General features: G+C 43.6%; 1 protein-coding gene across 2 annotated transcripts in view; it reads right to left on the bottom strand.

The window, feature by feature from the left end:
* FAS (Fas cell surface death receptor) overlaps window positions 1-22218 on the bottom strand; it is a 125058-nt gene that overhangs the window by 56248 nt on the left and 46592 nt on the right. The window contains exons 3-4 of one of the 2 annotated variants that reach the window (XM_075348742.1): window positions 10687-10824; window positions 521-647 (exon numbers count right to left, since the gene is read on the bottom strand). In XM_075348742.1, coding sequence (XP_075204857.1) covers window positions 521-647; window positions 10687-10824 — 265 coding nt within the window. Of the gene's footprint in view, window positions 1-520; window positions 648-4639; window positions 4831-10686; window positions 10825-22218 lie in introns of those variants that run through there. The other variant, XM_075348743.1, reaches the window with a different exon arrangement.

Raw genomic sequence — 22218 nt, 5'->3', positions numbered from 1 at the left:
TGCAGCAGCACACATCGCTATGTGTGACACCGCAGGAACGAGGAACAACCTCGTACCTTCGGCCGCCCGCAATGAGGAAGGAAGGAGGTGGGCAGGATGTTCGTCCCGCTCATCTCCGCCCCTCCGCTTCTATTGAGCGGCCGCTTAGTGACGTCGCTGTGACGTCGAACGAACCACCCCCTTAGAAAGGAGGCAGTACGCCGGCCACAGCGACGTCGCTAGGCAGGTAAGTAGTGTGACGGGTGTTAGCGATGTTGTGTGCCACGGGCAGCGATTTACCCGTGACGCACAACCGATGGGGGCGGGTGCGCTCGTTAGCGATATCGCAGCGTGTAAAGCCCTAGTCAATTTCTGCAAATACATATTTGCAATGGTGCAGAATTAATGGTGCTACATGTCATAAATTTCAGAAAAGATTCCCATTTTCTATAGAACATGCTAAATCTTATATTATATTATTGCATACTTTAATAAGACATTAATTACAAAACTAAAGTAGTCAGTACAATGTTTCACTCACTCTTTGCAATGTTGACAACGATGGCAGCCATTAGATTCAGTAGTGATATTTTCAGCGCAGAAGAAATCTTCTCTACATTTACATACAGTGTCTCGAGTCAGAGTGCAGGCACTTAGCTTTTCCAGGGCTGGAAATCAAAGATAATTAATTGGGTCAACTTGTGAAGTTTGGATACATTGTAGATTTTCAATACAATGGGAATTTTTCCTCTACAACATCAGTCTAACATTAAATGTACATCTTAACATATGGCTGCAGCACTGCGCTCCAAATTATTTTGGACTTTAGTATTTTTTTCTTATGGAGATAAGAATTTACAACCAGGTCATAGCCAACTACCTGCTTGTTCTGCTCGGCATCAATCTCTACTGCCTCAGAGCGATCGTGGATCAGTCTGGCTGGCAATTCTGCAGCTTCTCTTGATATCACATCAACAGAGCAGCTTCTTCTTTTCCATTCTGCTCTGTTGATGAGACGTGACTGCCGATGTCATGCTAATTAACAGCGAACACGCGCACTGCCTAAGGCCCCCTTCACACGTCCGTGAAAAACGTTCATGTTTTGTACGGGTGTGTGGAAGGTGCATACGGCCCATCCGTGTACCGTGATTTTGCCGCAGGTGTAATAGCACACGGAGAGCAGGAACTTTTTACTCATCTGTGGCTAACGCTGCTGTCCCCGATGCTGATATCTCCGGCACTGCTGCTTCCGGGTCCACGGTGCAGTAAATATGCAAGAGCATAATGAGCGGGACCCGGAAGCAAGTGAGAGCAGCGCTAAAGACAGAAGTGCTGGAGACAGGTGAGTATAGAAAAGCATTTTATTTCAAAGACACGAGTTTTCTCTGTTATGTGTCACACTCGTCACAACTGGATGTGTGATCTGTGTGACATCAGTGCTGCCATAGAAAAACTGACCTGTCTCTGTGCGGAACACCGACACACGTGCTCCATATGGTCACATGGTTCTTGCGAAAACACGGATGTGTGCACAAACCCACTGATTTTAATAAGTCTGCGTATGTCAGTGTCTCCGGTACGTATGAAGACTGTCATCATACGTACCAGAATCACTGACGCGTGAAGGGGGCCTACCTGAGAGAGCCAGTTGTTAATCAGCATGACGTTGGCAATGACACCCCATCAACAGACCGGCAGAGGAAGAACTTCTCTGATGATGTGGTCAAATAAAGCATCAGAATCACCGGAGTAGACAGTGACTACGCTGAGCAAGCAGAGATAGGCATCAAGCAACTAGTTAGCTACTACCTGCCTGTAAATTCTTAGTCCCACAAGAAAAAAATACAACAATGGATAACCCATTTAACAGTCATATTTTCTTTCCTGTAGGGGAAACGTGCTATGTTATTATTAGGTTCATGAATGATGTATACAGAATGCAGGAAGCTCCTCAGCTCTCCCTTGGAGTGATAGAATTGTATTGTTTAAAGGGAACCTGTCATGTCCTCAAATGCTATTAACTTGGCTGCCAGGAGAAAACGAACTTTATTCCTCCTGGAAGCTTCTGGCTTTCAGCCATAGAGGCTCGGCCATCTCAGTAGATAGTGAGCGGTGGCTGTAACCACAGCACTGACTGACATCGGACTCAGCATTGTACTGAGAGTTTTGCCTCTATGACTGACAGCCGAAGGCTGCCAGGAGGAATAAAGTTATTTTCTGCCCAGTAGCTGTGCTGTCAGTAGAGTGGCTACACAGCTTTAGACTGCTATTAACTTGCATATTAACACTATATCTAAAGTTAATAGTGTTTGAGGACATACGTTTCTTTTAAATATACAGTATATCACAAATGTGAGTACACCCCTCACATTTTTTGTAAATGTTTTATTATATATTTTCATGGGACAACACTGAGGATATGACACTATGATACAATGTAAAGTAGTCAATGTACAGCTTGTATAAAGGTGTAAATTTGGTGCCCCCTAAATAACTCACACACCCATTAGTTTCTGAACCGCTGGCAACAAACGCGAGTACACCTCTAAGTAAAAATGGACGAATTGTGCCCAAAGTGCTAATATTTTCTGTGACCACCATTATTTTCAAACACTGCCTTAGCTCTCTTGGGAATGGAATTCACAAGAGCTTCACAGGAGGCACTGGATCTTCTTTCACTCATCCATGATGACATCACTGAGTTGGTGGATGTTAGAGAACTTGCACTTCTCCACCTTCCATATGAGGATGCCCCACAGATGCTCAATATTGTCTTTAGCAAGGCAATGGTCGTCTTGGAGGTGTGGTCGTTATCATGTTAAAATACTGCTCCTTGACCCAAGGAGGAGATTATGCTCTGCTTTACCATGTCACAGTACATGTTGGCATTCATGATTCCCTCAATTAACTGTAGCTCCTCAAAGCCGGCAGCACTCCTGTAGCCCCAAACTATGTCATGCTCTCCACTATGCTTGACTGTAGGCAAGACATACTTGTCTTTGTACTCCTCACCTTGTTGCTGCCACACACACTTGACATCTTCTGAATCAAATAAGTTTACTTTGGTCTCATCAGACCACAGGACACGATTCCAGTAATCCTTTTCCTTAGTCTGCTTGTCTTAAGTAGACTGTTTGCGGGCTTTCTTGTGCATCAGCTTTAGAAGAGGCTTTCTTCTGAGACGACAGCCATGCAGATCTATTTGATGCAGTGTGCCGAGTATGGTCTGAACCCTGAGAGGCAGACCCCACCCCCCTCCCCTTTAAACTCTGCAGCAATGCTGGTAGCACTCATACGTCTATTATGAAAAGACAACCTCTGGATATGATGCGGAGAATGTGTACTCTACTTCTTTGGTCAATCATGGTGCGGCCTGTTCTTAGTGGAACTTGTTGTTAAGTCTTGGCCTCTGTGCTGCAGCTCAGTTTCAGGGTGTTGAAAACCATCTTATAGCCTTGACCATCTTTACATAGGGCAACAATTCTTTTTTTCAGATCCTCTGGCAATTCTTTGCCATGAAGCGCCATGTTGAACTTTCAGTGACCAGTATGAGCAAGTGTGTGAGGGATAACATTAAATGTAACACACCTGCTCTCCATTCACACCTGAGACCTTGTAACACTATTAAGTCACATGACACTGGGCAGGGAAAATGGCTACATGAGCACAATTTGGCCATTGTCCCTTAAGGGTGTACTCACTTTTGTTGTCAGCGGTTGAGATATTAATCACTTGGTGAGGTGGTTAAGGGGTTATCTGTTTTTCATTTTTTTACTCCTTTTTTCCCAAGAACCATAACTTTTTTATTTTTCCATCAACATAGTCGTAGAAGAGCTTGTTTTTTGTGGGACAAGTTTTACTTCTGTAAGTAACCATTAATTTTACCATATGGTCTACTGGAAAACAAGTGTGGTGAAATTGCAAAAAACGTTCAATTCCACAATTTTTATGTTTTTATATTTTTTACCATGTTCACTACATGGTAAACTGACCTGGCAGTGTGACTTCCCAGGTCAGTACGAGTTCGTAGATACCAAACATGTATGGTTTTGGTTTTTTTATTTAATTGGTGAAGAAAAATTGTGAAATTTGTAAAAAGAAAATAAAATTACGCTTTTGTTGCATTTTGCCATGATCCGTCAGGTTCTCATTTTTCTGGATCTGGGGCTCAGTGATGGCTTATTTTTTGAGTCCTGTACTGATGTTTTTACTAATACCATTTCTGGGTAGGTGCAATATTTTGATTGCCTCTTATTGCATTTTTTTGCAATGTTGCGGCACCCAAAAAAAATGTAATTCTTGCGTTTTGATTTTTTGTTAAGTTTATCTGATTGGTCAACAGCTTATTTTAAATTTTGATAAGTCGGACATTTCTGAATGCAGTGACACCAAATATATGTTTTTTTATTTGTTTTATTTTCAATGCGGTATAAGGGGGGTGATTTAAACTTGTGTATTTTTTTTTTTTACTTTTTCCCCACTTTTTATTGTTTGACACACCTTCTCATTCAAAGAGTTTTCTTTATTTTCAGGACTCTGAAAATTGTAGATTCACATTGAAGGCATCAAAATTATGAATTAACACATGTGGAATGAAATACTTATAAAACTGTGAAACAACAGAAAATGTCTTATATTCTAGGTTCTTCAAAGTAGCCACCTTTTGCTTTGATTACTACTTTGCACACTCTTTGCATTCTCTTGATGAGCTTCAAGAGGTAGTCACCGGAAATGGTTTTCCAAAAGTCTTGAAGGAGTTTCCAGAGATGATTAGCACTTGTTGGCCCTTTTGCCTTCACTCTGCAGTCCAGCTCACCCCAAACCATCTCGATTGGGTTCAGGTCTGGTGACTGTCGAGACCAGGTCATCTGGCGTAGCACCCCATCACTCTCCTTCTTGGTTAAATAGCCCTCACACAGCCTGGAGGTGTGTTTGGGGTCATTGTCCTGTTGAAAAATAAATGGTCCATCTAAATGCAAACCGGATGTAATAGCACGCCGCTGCAAGATGCTGTGGTAGCCATGCTGGTTCTGTATGCCTTCAATTTTGAATAAATCCCCAACAGTGTCACCAGCAAAGCACCCTCACACCATCACACCTCCTCCTCCATGCTTCTCGGTGGGAACCAGCCATGTAGAGTCCATCCGTTCACCTTTTCTACAAAGACACGGTGGTTGGATCCAAAGATCTCAAATTTGGACTCATCAGACCAAAGCACAGATTTCCACTGGTCTAATGTCCATTCCTTCTTCTGCTTGTTGCCTGTCCTTAGCAGTGGTTTCCTAGCAGCTATTTTACCATGAAGGCCTGCTGCACAAAGTCTCCTCTTAACAGGTGCTCTAGAGATGAGGTGTGTCCAAACTTTTGGTCTGTACTGTATATATATATATATATATATATATATATATATATATATGTATATATATATATATATATATATACATACATACATACATACATACATACATACATATACACACACACACAACCATACATATGTTTGTACACAGCTCTGGCAAAAGTTAAGAGACCACTGCAAAATTGACAGTTTTTCAGATTTTTCTCTTTATAGGTATATTTGAGTGAAATGTAAATTGTTCTTTTATTCTATAAACTAGTGTCAACATGTCTCCGAATTTCCAAGCAAAAAATTTTGTATTTATTTTCTGAAAATGAGAAATGGTGAAAATAACAAAACAATGCATTGCATTCAGACCTCAAATAATGCAAATAAAACAAGTTCATAATCATTTAGAAACAACAATACTAATGTTTTAACTCAGGAAGAGTTCAGAAATCAATATTTTGTGGAATAACCATGATTTTCATCACAGCTTTCATGCGTCTTGGCATGTTTTCCACCAGTCTTTCACACTGCTTTTGGGTGACCTTATGCCACTCCTGCTGCAAAAATGTAAGCAGTTGTTCTTCGTTTGATGGCTTGTGACTATGCATCTTCCTCTTGATTACATTCCAGAGGTTTTCAATGGGGTTCAGGTCTGGAGATTGGGCTAGCCATGACAGTGACCTACAAAAGGAATGGCAAATGGCAGCTGGAGTGAAGTGCACAGCAAGAACAGTTTGTAACAGGCTCCTAGAGGCAGGGCTCAAGTCATGTAAAGAGAATATAAGGTATACTTAAAGATCAAAGCAATATGACATGATATGTTTCAACCAAGTGTGGAGTGTTGAAAGACGCCAACAGGAACAACTGAGCCAAAATAGATCAAGGAAAGATGGAAAGAATACACAGAGCACTGGTACAAGGACTAAGTGATGTGGGAAGAAACTGAGACTGGAAATGCTAGGGAACTGAACATCTTGAAAAATTAAGTCATTGCTGTGATAAAGCTTCTGTCAAAAAACAACGCACCTGGATGTAACAATATTCCAATAATAAAATAGAGCTAAAGTCTTCTGAAGCAGTAGTTTGTCATCACACGACCGTGTCAACAGATATGGACAACTGGTATATGGCCAAAGGTGTTTATTCCTATTGCGAAGAAAGGAGATGCTACAGACTGTGGAAATTATCGGTCTATTGTGTTCATACCTCATACCATTAAAATACTACTGAAGATTCTACAAAGACGGCTACAGCCTTACTTTAACAAAGAGCTGCCAGAGGAACAAGCAGGATTCAGAATAGGCAGAGGAACAAGAGATGTAATTGCTAATGCTAACATTAGATGGATAATAGAAAAGGCCAAAGAATATAACAAGATCTATTTCCTTTTACAATGTTGATCACTAGAAACTTTGGAATACCATGAAGGATATGGGTGTGCCGAACAATCTGATCAGCTTCACTTGGATCCTTTATATCGACCAAGAAGCAACAGACCGAGCAGAATACTTTATGACAATTCATCAACAATCTTAAATATGCAGACGATACAACATTGATAGCAATAAGCGTAGATGGAATGAATTACTTATTAATCAAACACGAGCTCCATTCTAATGAGGATAAAAGTTCCCAATGCTGCCAACTGGTATGGGACCCAGGAGTGCAAACTCCTACAAATCAATAAGCTATCACTTATGCGGTGGAGAGAAGATTACTTGTTTTCACCAGAGAACATCTGTAAGTGCATCTCTGTTGCAGTGTAATAGTCATAGGGCAAGAAGGGGTTAAACTTCCAAGTATTTAATCTCTATAGGAAATAAAAGAATCTTGTAATTAATAACAGAGAGAACAAACAACCTCCATATACAATACAATCCACTATACCTAGACCAATAATACCACATACAAGGGACAAATACCACTACACCATGACAAGGCTATATATTAACACCACATCGTGGCCAAATAATACCACAAACCAGAGACAAATACCCCCGCACCATGACCAGACCACAGATTAACACATAATGACTGATAAATACCATATACAAGGATAAATCCCACTACACCATGGCCTGGCCACATATTACCACCACATAGTGACCAAACAATACCACATACAGAGGACAAATACCACCACACCATGACCAGACCATAAATTACCACCACAGAGTAACTAAATAACACCCCATACAAGGGACATATACCACCATACCATGACTAGACCACATAATACCACTACATAGTGACCAAATAATACCACATACAAGGGACAAATACCACCACACCATGACCAGACCACATATTTCCAACACATAGTGTCTAAAAAATACAGTGTGAGCCCTTTCACAGATCCCTATATACAGTATGATCCACACACAGCCTCTCTACATAATGTATGGCCCACACACAGCCTCCTATATACTGTATGACCCACACACAGCCCTATATAAAGAGTGACTCCCCCAGCCCTCCTATATACTGTATGACTCACACACAGTCCCCCTAAATACAGCATGAACCCACACACAGCCCCATTATATAAAGTATGAGCTCACAAATAGCCCCCTATATAGCGTATAAGCCCTCACACAACCCCACTATATTCAGCATAAGTGCCCACACAGTCCTACTATCCTACTATATAAAGCATGACCCCCACACAGCCCACTATATAGCGTATGAGAGCACACAGCCACTATATAAAGTATTAGCCAACAAACAGCCCCACTATAGCATGAGCTCACACAGAACCCCACTATACACAGCATCAGCGCACACACAGCCCCAACATATGCAGCATGAGGCCACACACAGCCCACTATATACAGAATGAGCACAGACAGCCCCACTATATACAGCATGACCCCAAACACAGCCCCACTATAAATAGCATGAGCCCTCACAGACCCCTATATACAGTATCAGCCAACATACAGACCCCCTGTATAGAATATGAGCCCACACACCCTCCAGTATATATAGTAGAAGCCCACACACAGCCGACTATATACAGCATGAGCCCACAGACAGTCCACTATATACAGTTTGAGCCCACACATAGCCCCCTACATACAGCATAAGCTCACATACAGCCCCATATATACAGAAAGATCCAAAGTTCCAGCAACAAACTCCAGGAGGATATTTTAAAATGTAGAAATTTATTTAAAGCATATTAAAAAGTCCAAGCATGGTTCAGAGCGTGACCGAGAGGACGCGTTTCGAACAAGGTAGTTCTTAGTCTATCTTTTTAATATGCTTTAAATAAATTTCTACATTTTAAATTATCCTCCTGGACTTTGTGGCTGGAACTTCGGATCTTTCTGTGTACAAGACTACAAGCTTTTCTTTCCTTGCACAAGTCCTGGATGCAGTGGTCTCCTTCGGCTACAGGCGAGCGGATACAATTTTCTCTTTGTGGCCGTTTAGCCCCCTATATACAGTATGATCACCCCGGTATACAATATGATCAACAACATAGCTACCTATATAAAGTATGAGCCCCTGCACAGCCCCCTATATACAGTATGAGCCCCCACATAGCTTGTTTTATGCAGTATGAGTCAGCACACAGGCTCCCTTTATACAGTATGAGCCCCCAAATAGTTCCTGAAATACAGCATCATCCCAGACACAGCCCCATTTTTTACTGCATGAGCCTCCACACGGGCCCCCATAGTCAATGTCAGCAAACACAAGGCCTCCTTTATACAGTATGAGCCCCCACACAGCTCCACTATATACAGCATGAGCTCACACACAGCCCCTATATACAGTATAAGGGTACTTTCACACTTGTGTTGTTTTCCTTCCGTCACAATCCGCCCTTTTGGAAAACAGCGGAATCCGTTAACGGATTCCGCTGTTTCCCATAGACTTGTATGGATGACTGATTGTGCCAAAAGGACCTGCGTTGCTTCCGCTGGGCGACGCTCCGTTGCTTCCGCCCAGTGGGAGGAACGCAGCATGTAACGTTTTTTGAGCAACGGAATCCTCAAGATTTCACTGCGCATGCTCTTTTTTTTTTTTAATCCAAACTTTATTTTGTCTCGCGGTGGCCGAGAGCGCACAGCTGAGCGCCCACCAGCATGCCCGGCCGCCGGCAAGTGACAGTGCTCAACTGAGCGCCCGCCCGCCGCCATGTGACAGTGCTCAGCTGAGTGCCCGCCCGCCGGCATGCCCGGCCGCCGGCAAGTGACAGCGCTCAGCTGAGCGACCGGCCGCCAGCTATTGAGAGTGATCAGCTGATAAAAAAAAAAAGCTTTCCGTTGTTTTGTACGATCCGTAGCATCCGTTGTGCCACTATATGCAACGCATCCGTTGCATCCGTCACACAACGCAATGCTACGGAAGCCGTCCAACGCAAGTGTGAAACTAGCCTAAGCCCTCACATAGCACCCTTCAGACTGTTTTAGCCCACATATAGCCTCCTATAGACAGTATTATCTTCAACAGCCCCTATAGAAAGTATTAGCCACACATAGCCCCTTATAGACAGTATTAGCCACAACACAGCACCTTTTAGATAGTATGAGCCCTAACATAGCCTCTCAGAAAATAAAAACGACACATACTCACCTTGCTCCAGTTCATGAGCGGTGTCCTCTTGCTGGTTCAAATTCAGCGCGATCGTTAAAATGATAGGTCGGCAGCTGACATCATCTGCCGGCCTGTACACTGATGGCCAATTTCTTACTACTGTGAACCACTTATTGGTGGGCACTTTCTACAATCTGTTTGGGGGCCCACTGATGGCCCGGGCCATACTGGAGAGTCGTCCGGTGTCCCGGCGGGAGTAATCCAACTCTGTGAAAGAGGCTAAAAATGTCTGAACAGCAAGCTCTACAGTAGTCAATCCAAGTAGTCATGGTGGTATGGGACAAAAAGGAGAAGAAAATTACTCCAGAAGAGACGTCACCAGTGAGTCACTTGACTCCAGAGGTGTAACTAATAGGTGTAGGATTGCAATCACTTCTGGGCCCTGGAGCCTAGGGGGTTCATAAGATCCTTTTGGCCCATATAAAAAGATTAATGTTAAAGACTTTCAATAGTTGGGGGCCGTATTGGAGATTTTTGCATTGGGGCCCACAACCTTCAAGTTACACCACTGCCTGTGACGGCATCTAATCAGTGCTGTATCTTTTTGAAATGTCAAAATAATAGCATTGCCCAAGCCACCACCTTTTAGAATTCTGGAACCACCACAGGTCGTTAAAATGTAAAAAGATCAAGAAACAAAGACAGGTAGGAGGGAGTACTCGTCACATAGTCAAGATGCCATATTTGTCTAAGCCTTGTTACTGGTGTCTTTCTACAACAAAGCGTTATTTATTATATTACATAGTTTAACCTACCACTCTGAAAGTCACAATGCGAGCATTTACGGCAGCTATGTGCACCATTCTTAATATCCATGTAATTCGTTCCTTCAATGCAATGTTTGCATACTGGTTCACCATGTTCCTGATTGCAGTCAGTAAGGACAAAGGTTCCTTTAAAAATAAAAAAAAAAAAAAAAACAGACATTGGATATTACCATAAAAATTTAACTAGAAACCTTTCTATGTTTTAATATTGTATCACATCGCATTTCTTTTGCCTTTTCTTCACTGATCCACAGAATAAAAAGATGTTTTTTTGTAATTATAGACAAATTGATCTACATAAATATTAAAAAAACTGAACATGAAAACATACCCTTAAAGGGATAATTTAATGAAAAAGTATTTTTAATATATTAGGAAGAAATGTGTATCAGTTACATGTATTAAAAAAAAAAAAAGATGTTCATTTATTTAATATAATTTTTTAATGTTACTCAGTGGACACTTATTAGGCTATGTTCACATGTTGAGTTTTTGCTGTGTTTTTTTTTCCTGCCGCCAAAACCTGCTCTGTAAGGCCGGTTTCACACATCTGGCTTTTCGCCGGTTTGCCGGATCCGGCGCTCTCCCGTACAGACAATACAGTACAGTGACAGCGCTGTAACTTCCGGGTCACATGCGCCGGTCACATGACAGCATGTGACCGGCGCTTGTTGCGCTGTCACTGTACTGTAGTCACTGTATGGGAGAGCGCCGGATCCGGCAAACCGGCGAAAAGCCGGATGTGTGAAACCGGCCTAAGCAGTAAAAAAAAAAAAATTGCTTCCAAAAAGAAGGTTTTACTGGGTTTTTGCTGCTTTTTTGGTTTGTCATTTGTCTACAGTGCATGTTAAATAAAGTTAAGGCTACTTTACACACTGCGATATCGGTCCCGATATCGCTAGTGTGGGTACCCGCCCCCATCTGTTGCGCGACACGGGCATATCGCTGCCCGTGCCGCACAACATCGCCCAGAGCCGTCACATACTTACCTGTCCGGCGACGTCGCTGTGACCGGCAAACCGCCTCCTTTCTAAGCGGGCGGTCCGTGCGGCGTCACAGCGACGTCACTGAAACGTCACTGAATCGCCGCCCAATAGCAGCGGAGGGGCGGAGATGAGCGGGACGTAACATCCCGCCCACCTCCTTCCTTCTGCATAGCAGCCGGGAGGCAGGTAAGGGGAGCTTCCTCGTTCCTGCGGCGTCACACGCAGCGATGTGTGCTGCCGCAGGAACGAGGAACAACTTCGTTACTGCTGCAGTAACGATTTTTAAGAATGGACCCCCATGTCGCCGATTAGCGATTTTGCACGTTTTTGCAACGATGCAAAATCGCTTATCGGTGTCACACGCTACGGCATCGCTAATGCAGCCGGATGTGCGTCACCAATTCCGTGACCCCAACGACTCCGCATTAGCGATGTCGCAGCGTGTAAAGCCCCCTTTAGTTTTATTCACCGCAAACCTTTTTTTTTTTTTTTTTTGCAGTGTTTTTGCGCTTATTGCTTTCGATGATGAAAAAATGCTGCAAGAATTGACAGTGCTTCTTTCAAAAACGCAGCAGTTTTCCTTTTCAGTCAGGAAAGAAAAGTGTGTGTGTGTATGTGTGTGTGTGTGTGTGTGTGTGTGTGTATGAGATTTCTGAAATCTCACAGCTTTTGCTAGCACTGTAAAAATCAGCCTTTAACCCTAGAATGCATACCTGGGGCCTCGCAGGCCTGCTAGGTTACTTGTTTTCTATTTTCTGCAAGATTGGTTGCGCGTTCTAGGGTTACTTTGCATAAAAAGCATGAAAACGCAGCAAAAATGCAATGTGTGAACATTATTCACAAAAGCAAGGGGAAAGTGGGACCTCATTCTTTGGTCATCGGGTCACTCCCACACAATATACTGAAACCCATGAACTGAAAACTTCTGGGAGTTTTCTGACCCATAAATATATGTCACCATATTATCAGTAAATTCAGAAACTGTTTTCTCATAATAAAAATTAATTAATTATAAAAGTACAAAAAACAGTTTATTATATTAAAATCAATACAGGTTATGCAGTTAATCAAAAATACATATCAAGCACATAGTTCCAAAAAGGGGACAGGACAGAAAGTGAGGACACTGGTGAAAAAGCCCAGAAAGGGGAAGGAAACCAGACATCAGAGCTTACACCGACCCAATCTATATATGGGCAGTAGTACACGTATAATAACGTATCTGGAGCATATGCACGTTGATTGAAATCTAGGTAGGAAAATCCCAGCTGTTCAATAAACGGGCACTAGATGGCGCTCAAGCGACAATAAGCAGTCAAAATGTGCCCGTTCGCTACAGCAATGGATTAAAAGCACCATCCTCCAGACTTATCCATGTTAATCACTTGTAAGGCTCAGATGTCGGGTCCCAACCCTCGCCCGACGCAGGTTTCGAGGTAATCTTCTTCGGGGGCCATGAGGGGAATGAAAGAGAGTGTGTTTAAATAGGGTGGATGCCATATAATGAGCGCATGTGGGGGGCGGTATTATGCACACGTGATCAACGCTCTCCGACCATTCCAGGGGAAGCACGGCTGGGAGGGAATCCCTCCCACCCTTGCTTTTTTGACTGCTTATTGTCGCTTGAGCACCATCTAGTATCCGTTTGTTGAACAGCTGGGATTTTCCCCCCTAGATTTCAATCATCGTGCATATGCTCCAGATACGTTATTATACGTGCACTACTGCCCACAGATAGATTGGGTCGGTGTAAGCTCCGATGTCTGGTTTCCTTCCCCTTTCTGGGCTTTTTTACTGGTGTCCTCACTTTCTGTCCTGCCCCCTTTTTGGAACTATGTGCTTGATATGTACAGTTAGGTCCAGAAATATTTGGACAGTGACACAAGTTTTGTTATTTTAGCTGTTTACAAAAACATGTTCAGAGATACAATTATATATATAATATGGGCTGAAAGTGCACACTCCAAGCTGCAATATGAGAGTTTTCACATCCAAATCGGAGAAAGAGTTTAGGAATCATAGCTCTGTAATGCATATCCTCCTCTTTTTCAAGGGACCAAAAGTAATTGGACAAGGGACTCTAAGGGCTGCAATTAACTCTGAAGGCGTCTCCCTCGTTAACCTGTAATCAATGAAGTAGTTAAAAGGTCTGGGGTTGATTACAGGTGTGTGGTTTTGCATTTGGAAGCTGTTGCTGTGACCAGACAACATGCGGTCTAAGGAACTCTCAATTGAGGTGAAGCAGAACATCCTGAGGCTGAAAAAAAATCCATCAGAGAGATAGCAGACATGCTTGGAGTAGCAAAATCAACAGTCGGGTACATTCTGGGGAAAAAGGAATTGACTGGTGAGCTTGGGAACTCAAAAAGGCTTGGGCGTCCACGGATGACAACAGTGGTGGATGATCGTCGCATACTTTCTTTGGTGAAGAAGAACCCGTTCACAACATCAACTGAAGTCAAGAACACTCTCAGTGAAGTAGGTGTATCTGTCTCTAAGTCAACAGTAAAGAGAATACTCCATGAAAGTAAATACAAAGGGTTCACATCTAGATGCAAACCATTCATCAATTCCAAAAATAGACAGGCCAGAGTTAAATTTGCTGACTAACACCTCATGAAGCCAGCTCAGTTCTGGTAAAGTATTCTATGGACAGATGAGACCAAGATCAACCTGTACCATAATGATGGGAAGAAAAAAGTTTGGAGAAGAAAGGGAACGGCACATGATCCAAGGCACACCACATCCTCTGTAAAACATGGTGGAGGCAACGTGATGGCATGGGCATGCATGGCTTTCAATGGCACTGGGTCACTTGTGTTTATTGATGACATAACAGCAGACAAGAGTAGCCGGATGAATTCTGAAGTGTACCGGGATATACTTTCAGCCCAGATTCAGCCAAATGCCGTAAAGTTGATCGGACGGCGCTTCATAGTACAGATGGACAATGACCCCAAGCATACAGCCAAAGCTACCCAGGAGTTCATGAGTGCAAAAAAGTGGAACATTCTGCAATGGCCAAGTCAATCACCAGATCTTAACCCAATTGAGCATGCATTTCACTTGCTCAAATCCAGACTTAAGACGGAAAGACCCACAAACAAGCAAGACCTGAAGGCTGCGGCTGTAAAGGCCTGGCAAAGCATTAAGAAGGAGGAAACCCAGCGTTTGGTGATGTCCATGGGTTCCAGACTTAAGGCAGTGATTGCCTCCAAAGGATTCGCAACAAAATATTGAAACTAAAAAATTTTTTTTGGGTTTGGTATATTTGTCCAATTATTTTTGACCTCCTAAAATGTGGAGTGTTTGTACAGAAATGTGTACAATTCCTACAATTTCTATCAGATATTTTTGTTCAAACCTTCAAATTAAACGTTACAATCTGCACTTGAATTCTGTTGTAGAGGTTTCATTTCAAATCCAATGTGGTGGCATGCAGAGCCCAACTCGCGAAAATTGTGTCACTGTCCAAATATTTCTGGACCTAACTGTATTTTTGTTTAACTGCATAACCTGTATTGATTTTAATATAATAGACTGTTTTTTGTACTTTTCTAATAATAAAAATTAATTAATTATAAAACAGTTTCTGAATTTACTGATAATATGGTGACATACCGTATATTTATGGGTCAGAAAACTCCCAGAAGTTTTGAGTTCATGGGTTTCAATGTGTGAACATTGCCTTATATTGTGACGCTCGTTTTTATCTGTGGTCCAAGTAGGATGACTGGGTAGCTCACATAACCCTAGCTGACCTTGCTGATGCTTGACACCACGGAGTAGTGATACTAGTCACTAGTGGCGCTGGATGGAATACTGAACACTAAGTGGCATAGTATGAGGTTTGTCACTAGATGGTGCTGGAATCACTAGTGTACAGAGTGAGCCGAGAGAAAGTTAGACAAGCTATGATCAGAAACTAGGAGGCCACGACAACACACAGGGAGCAGGTAGAAACAAGGTCAAGATACAGGCTGAGGGTCAGGATACCAGGAGAGATAAAGGGAGCAGGCAGAGACGAGGTCAGAAGGAGGTCTGAGGTCAGAAGCCAGGAGGTAATGACAAGGTCAAGGGTAGTGGGCAAAGTAGAATCAGTAACAGTCCAGGGTCGAGTAGCCAAGATCAGACACAGACAAAAACAGGAGCTGAAAGCACTTACTGCAGAACCAGGTATTACGACTAGCGTCGTTCTGGGCGAGCATGCTCCCTGATAAAGCAGAGCATTTACCCAAAACGAGGAGCATGTGAGCAAGCCTCTCCCAGCACCAGAGACACACCCGGTGCAGAGAAGCAACCCATCCACAGGAGTGCAAAACAGCCGAGCGTCTCAAGGTAAAAGGCTCTGCGCGGAGAAGTATAACCGCACATCACGGCACACAAGATGCAGCACAAATCAGAAACGTGACACTTGCTATGTGACTGACAGAAGTAGAGGTACTGACTCAGTTAGACCCCCACACGTCCATTGTTTACACTAGATACAGATGCAGAGTCCTCCAGGAATCTGACTGTTCTCATTAGTTCTTTTACATACAGTGCTCAGAATAAATGAAAAGTAAGATTTTAACCTCTCACTGAACACAAGAATACCTTTCACATTTTTTAAAAGACTGAGTCTCATTGAATTAAGGTTAATAAATTAAGTTTCATTACAAAACCTTTAGTTTTTGGCTGGAGTCACACTTGTGTGTAACTCACGTGAGGATCGCATCGCACTGCCCCAACCATCCGAGCTATTGTGTCAGCTGCATAGAAATAAATGAAGCTGATGAAATACTGGCGTGTGAGTCAGACCAAAGATAACAATTCTTCACTTTTTAGTCACTTACGTCTCGTCTTCGGCCCATTTTTGCCTGAGTAAAACCAGCTGAGCTATCAAAATATATGTGTTATCACTCTAAAACTGCACTCTGACACTTTATTACCTGATTTTTATAAGATCACATATTAAATTTGTTATGACCACCTGAATTAATTTGCCTTTTGATTATAAATAAAATCTTACGTGATATATATACACTTTATTAGGATAGTTGTACATCACTGCCACCTAGTGGACCACTGTAGTAACTTCTGTCTACATTCATTTCGTCTTATTTTGAACATTTCTTTAGTGTGATTTTGTTTGTTTATCTAGGGTTGCTCAGTATGTTCTGTCTATGTCTTCTTGTTACATTTTTAATCAATAAAATTTATAGATTGTTCATTAACTGTTTACTTCTGGTTTTTTTAGTTTTGTATTCTAATTTGGAAGTATTATTTGTATATAGTGGCCGATCAGTATTTAATGTAAATTTAAAAAGGGATGTCCGCTATTTGACAAACCCTATCAATGTTCCTAATGTGTCTGATGGACTGCTTAGAACATTGCCCATCTGAGAGGTAGGTATGTTTTCTTTACAAGGCACATTAGGGATAATAAAGGGAACCTGTCAGCAGAAATTTTGCCCAAAACCTAAAAGATTCCCCCTCTGCAGCTCCTGGGCTGCATTCTAGAAAGGTCCCTGTTATTATTGTGCCCCATGTGAGACCAAAATAACAACTTTATAAAGTGGTACCTTTTTGTATTCAGATACTGTAAATGTGACACGGGGGCAGGCTTTCTGGCGTCCGTTATTCTGCCTCCTGGTCCTGTATGCCGCCCCCATCGCTCCTTTCCATAGCTGATGCACCGCTCACTGCTCCAGCCATCCCCGTGCATGCCCAGTGCCAGTCTCACGGGACTGAGCAGTGTGACCGCTGGTGACGTGTGCGCAGGCAAATGATTATGGGCGGGACTGTGATTGTTATCAGCAAGTACCCGCCCATAATCTCGTGAGCGCGCAAACCTCTCCAGCGGTCACACTGTGCTCAGGGTGGATGCTAGACTGTATGGGCTGCTTCCAGGGATGACGTCCCTTTTGTCACGTGATAGTATTTTGAACACGCCCCTATCACGTGACAAAAGGGACGTCATCCCTGGAAGCAGCCCATACAGTCTAGCATCCACCCTGAGCACAGTGTGACCGCTGGTGAGGTTTGCGCACTCACGAGATTATGGGCGGGTACTTGCTGATAACAATCACAGCCCCGCCCATAATCACTTGCCTGCGCACACGTCACCAGCGGTCACACTGCTCAGTCCCGTGAGACTGGCACTGGGCATGCGCGGGGATTGCTGCAGCAGTGGGTGGTGCATCAGCTATGGAAAGGAGCGATGGGGGCAGCATACAGGACCAGGAGGCAGAATAACGGACGCCAGAAAGCCCGCCCCGTGTCACATTTACAGTATCTGAATACAAAAAGGTACCACTTTATAAAGTCGTTATTTTGGTCTCACATGGGGCACAATAATACCAGGGACCTTTCTAGAATGCAGCCCAGGAGCTGCAGAGGGGGAATCTTTTAGGTTTTGGGCGAAATTTCTGCTGACAGGTTCCCTTTAAAAGGGTTGGTCCATGAGTGAGGAACCTTTCTCCCTGTCTGGGATGATCTCCTGACTGCTTCAGTCATTCCTTGGCCTCGGTGGTTACTTGTACATACAGTGGACCCTTGGTTTATGAGAAGAATACGTTCTGGGAGCTTGTAAACCAAGTTACTCGTCTAGCAAAGCAAAATTTCCCTTAGGAAATAATGGAAGCTCAGACAATTTGTTCCACAACTTGTTAAATGTCCAATTCTGGTCCCCTATTGTGTCATTCCACACACGCACAAACACATGCAAACACACAGAAACACACGCAAACACACACATATTATGCTCACCTTACCTTCCGTTCCATCGCCGGCCTCCCGATTCTTGTAGTTCGCTGGTACATGATGTGTACTGGATAACCATCGTGACCGATGCCGGAGCTTCCGCTGCCAGTGCGCTGACGTCAAAGGCAGGAGTCGCTTGCCTCTGATTGGTCAACGCGCTGCCTTTTAGAAGTGGCTGACAGCGGAAGTTCCTCCATCGTTGCGATGGTTACCCGATACACATCCTGTACCGGCGAACTACAAGAACCATGAGCTCGGCGATGGAACTGAAGGTAAGGTGAGCATAATATGTGTGTGCATGCATGTTTGTGTAGACTGCTAGACAGGGTTAGAGCGTGGTTAAAGTACGGAACCGGAGGTTTGTGCAGTGAGTATTTGCTCGTACAGCAAAGCTTGCTCGTAAACTGAGTTACAAATTTACAGCAAGCTTTGCTCGTATAGCGAAATACTCGCACACCAGGTTACTCGTAAACCGGGGTTCCACTGTATTTTGCCTTTAACTGCTAAAGCCAGAGATTGGGTGCAGCAAACAGTTGAGGAGACAGATGGACAGGAGGTTGTACATTCCTATTTGAGCAGGGTTCCTTTAGTACTAATTGTCAAAAATTGAAGAAAAACCCTTTAATACAGTACGCAAAGCTAAGAAGTGACTGAAATGGTTGAGAAAATTGTGCATGGAAATGATTTTAAAATGGGTGTGACTTCCAAACACAAATAGGGAACATGTTTTTTCTTGGTTCAACTATCACAATTGTCTCTTGCTGTTGAGAGATTTGTTGTCTTAGTTTTGAGGCTCTGCAAATTAAAGGGAACCTGTCAGGTCCAATATGCACCCAGAACCACTAGCAGCTCTGGGTACATATTGCTAATCCCTGCCTAACTGTCCCTGTATACACTAGCATTGATAAAGAGATCTTTAGAAAAAGTATTTTTAAAGATCCTTTATGATATGCTAATGAGCGAGGGGACAAGTCGCAAGGGCATTATTTCCCTTGACTAGTCCTCTTAGGGTATGTGCGCACTAGGCGTTTTTTTCACGCTGCGTTTTTATGTGCGTTTTTGTCTCAAAAAACGCACCCGCGGCTAAAAAACCGCGGCAAAAACGCATGCGTTTTTTGCTGCGTTTTTGCTCACTGCGTTTTTAATCAGTGCACAATGCCATTAAAGATTGTTGATGAAAAAGAAAAAAAAAAAAGGTCTGATGTCATTTCCTTCTTCAAAATGTTCATTGTATGCAGGAGAGCAGACAGCTGCAGAACTAGTGTATGCAGGAGAGCAGACAGCAGCTGCAGAACTACAAGGCTCAGCATCCTCCATTCACTAGTGTATGCAGTGTTTTGCCCAAAAAGAAAAAAAAAATGACATGGGCTTCGCCATATTTTTGTATGCTAGCCGGGTACAGCAGGCAGGTACGGGCTGCCCCCAACCCCCAGCTGCCTATTTGTACCCGGCTGGGAACCAAAAATATAGAGAAGCCCTTTTTTTTAATTATTTCATGAATTTCATGAAATAATTAAAAAAAAAAAAATGACGTGGGCTTCGCCTAATTTTTGAGTCCAGCCGGGTACAACTAGGCAGCTGGGGATTGGAATCCACAGTGCAGGGTGCCCAAGATCTCTGGGCACCCCCACTGCGAATTGCAGTCCGCAGCCACCCCAGAAAATGGCGCTTTCATAGAAGCGCCATCTTCTGGCGCTGTATCCAACTCTTCTAGCTGCCCTGATGCCGGGTGGCTAGCTAGGTAATAATGGAGTTAGGGCTAGCTGTATATTATCAGCTAGCCCTAAGCCCGAAATTCATGGTGTCACGCCAATATTAGACATGGCCACCATGAATTTCTAGTAATGATAAAAAAAAAAAAAAAACAACACACAGAAAAATATTTTTATTAGAAATAAAAACACAACATAATTAGTGACTCCATCTTTATTGAAATAAAGAACCCCCCTCCGCAGTAATCCTGGGTCAGGGTCCCGCGCCGTCCAATCCGGATCCAATATCATCTGATCGGTTTGCTGGAAGGCAAAGCGATCAGATGATGTGTCAGGTTCAAGTGCCTAAATCACATCACACATCGGCTGATTGTATAAAAGCCGGTTATACAATCAGCTGATGCACCAGTGCAAAAAAAAAAATAATACTCACTTATGTGCTGATTACCGGCAGCTCTTGCAGCGATCGGATGAGAGTCTGATCCTGTCCCATCGCTGCCGGAGCTGCCGGTAATCAGCTGATGAAGTCTCCTGACGGCAGGATCAGCTGATAGCCGGCCGGGCGACACCGCGAGAATTACGATCAGCTGATGCGTCAGGTGACTGCATCAGGTGATCCACCGCCAGGTCCTGCAAGCAAGGTCCTGCCCCGGGGAGACTGCACACAGCCAGAGCGGCGGGACCGGGACAGGAGCGGACATGGCACCGGGACCCTGCAGACAGGTGAGTATATATGACATTTTTTTTTTTCTACTGTTCACTTTGGTTTTCGCCGCTGCCTCCACCTCCCGCCCAGACATGGCGCCGCACGGAGCTGACATGCACAGGACGGGAGGTGGACGCAGCAGTGACGGTACCGGGAGGATTCATGCCTCTGTGTTTACCAACAGAAGGAATCCTCTTCCTGTACACGTCACTGTAGTACCCACCCCTTGCGTTTATAGCTGCGTTTTTAGTCATAGAAACGCAGCTATATTTGCAATGTGCCTTTTTCATTGCGTTTTTGAACATCTCATTGAACTCAATGGGTGAAAAACGCAGTGAAAAACGCAGAAATAATTGACATGCTGCGTTTTTGTGGTCACCACAAAAACGCAGCTAAAAAAAAACGCTGTGTGCAGACAGCACTTCTGAAAACCCATTGACATTGCTGGGGAAGCAATGTCACTGCGTTTTCAGCACAAAAACGCGGTAAAAAACGCCGCTAAAAACGCGGCAAAAACGCCTAGTGCGCACAAGGCCTTAGCATGTTAGCATGAACAAAGGGGCTGTCACGGTTGTCTCCCTGCTGTTTTGAAACTGGTGACAGCCTTAGAACTGGAGCCTCTCATCTCCATCTAGACTCCTCATTTAAACAAAGTTTCCTTTCCTTTGGCATCTCATTAGTTAATGTAAGTTTTTGTTGCTAGCAGCTCATAGCAGTGCAGGTCAGCTGTAGCTGCATTGAGCTCATTCCCATTTAGGTTAAATAATGGAGCCTTCCCAGCAGTCCTGTTAGAATTAATTTTTACTCTGGCCAGCCTGGTGGAAGGAGCTGCTAAGGAATTGTCCTGTGCCCATCCATCTGCTACTTTAGAGTCTGTCTGCTGTTTTGAAGTTTGGTGTTTGTACCCTTCTGCTTATTCCTCCGTCTGTCTTTCCTCCCCCCCCCTGTTTATTAGTGTAGTTGCAAGTCTAATGTATTTGTCGGCCTACTCACTAGGCAGGGTGAGTTTAGGGCCAATTGAGGGCCCAAGGTATCCTGCTCACCGACAGATTGAAAGAACCTGTATAGGGACGCTAGTGGGTTCAGGAGTCAGCTGAAGATGAGATCAGTAGGTGCCCCCTCATCCCTCTCCCTAGCGGCAGGGACCTCCATTGTACCGTGACCCTGGTGTTTTCCCCTTTTTAAGTTGGTGGTGTTTCTGTAGTGCGTCAGACACTCGTCGGTCTGAACGCGTGTCACACGTTACATACGGACATCTCCTACTTTGTGCATGACAGGGGCGTGCTAACATGCAAATGCCCATTTCCTAGCTGCACTTCCAGTAATGCACAATAGACCTCTCTGAAGCCAGCTTTATAGTGTGTATGACTGG

Source organism: Anomaloglossus baeobatrachus, chromosome 5 (genome assembly GCF_048569485.1).
Source record: "Anomaloglossus baeobatrachus isolate aAnoBae1 chromosome 5, aAnoBae1.hap1, whole genome shotgun sequence".
In the NCBI taxonomy this organism is placed as follows: Eukaryota; Metazoa; Chordata; class Amphibia; order Anura; family Aromobatidae; genus Anomaloglossus; species Anomaloglossus baeobatrachus.
The sequence above is the reverse complement of the archived record's forward strand: the minus strand, read 5'-3'. Positions and strand labels throughout refer to the sequence as shown.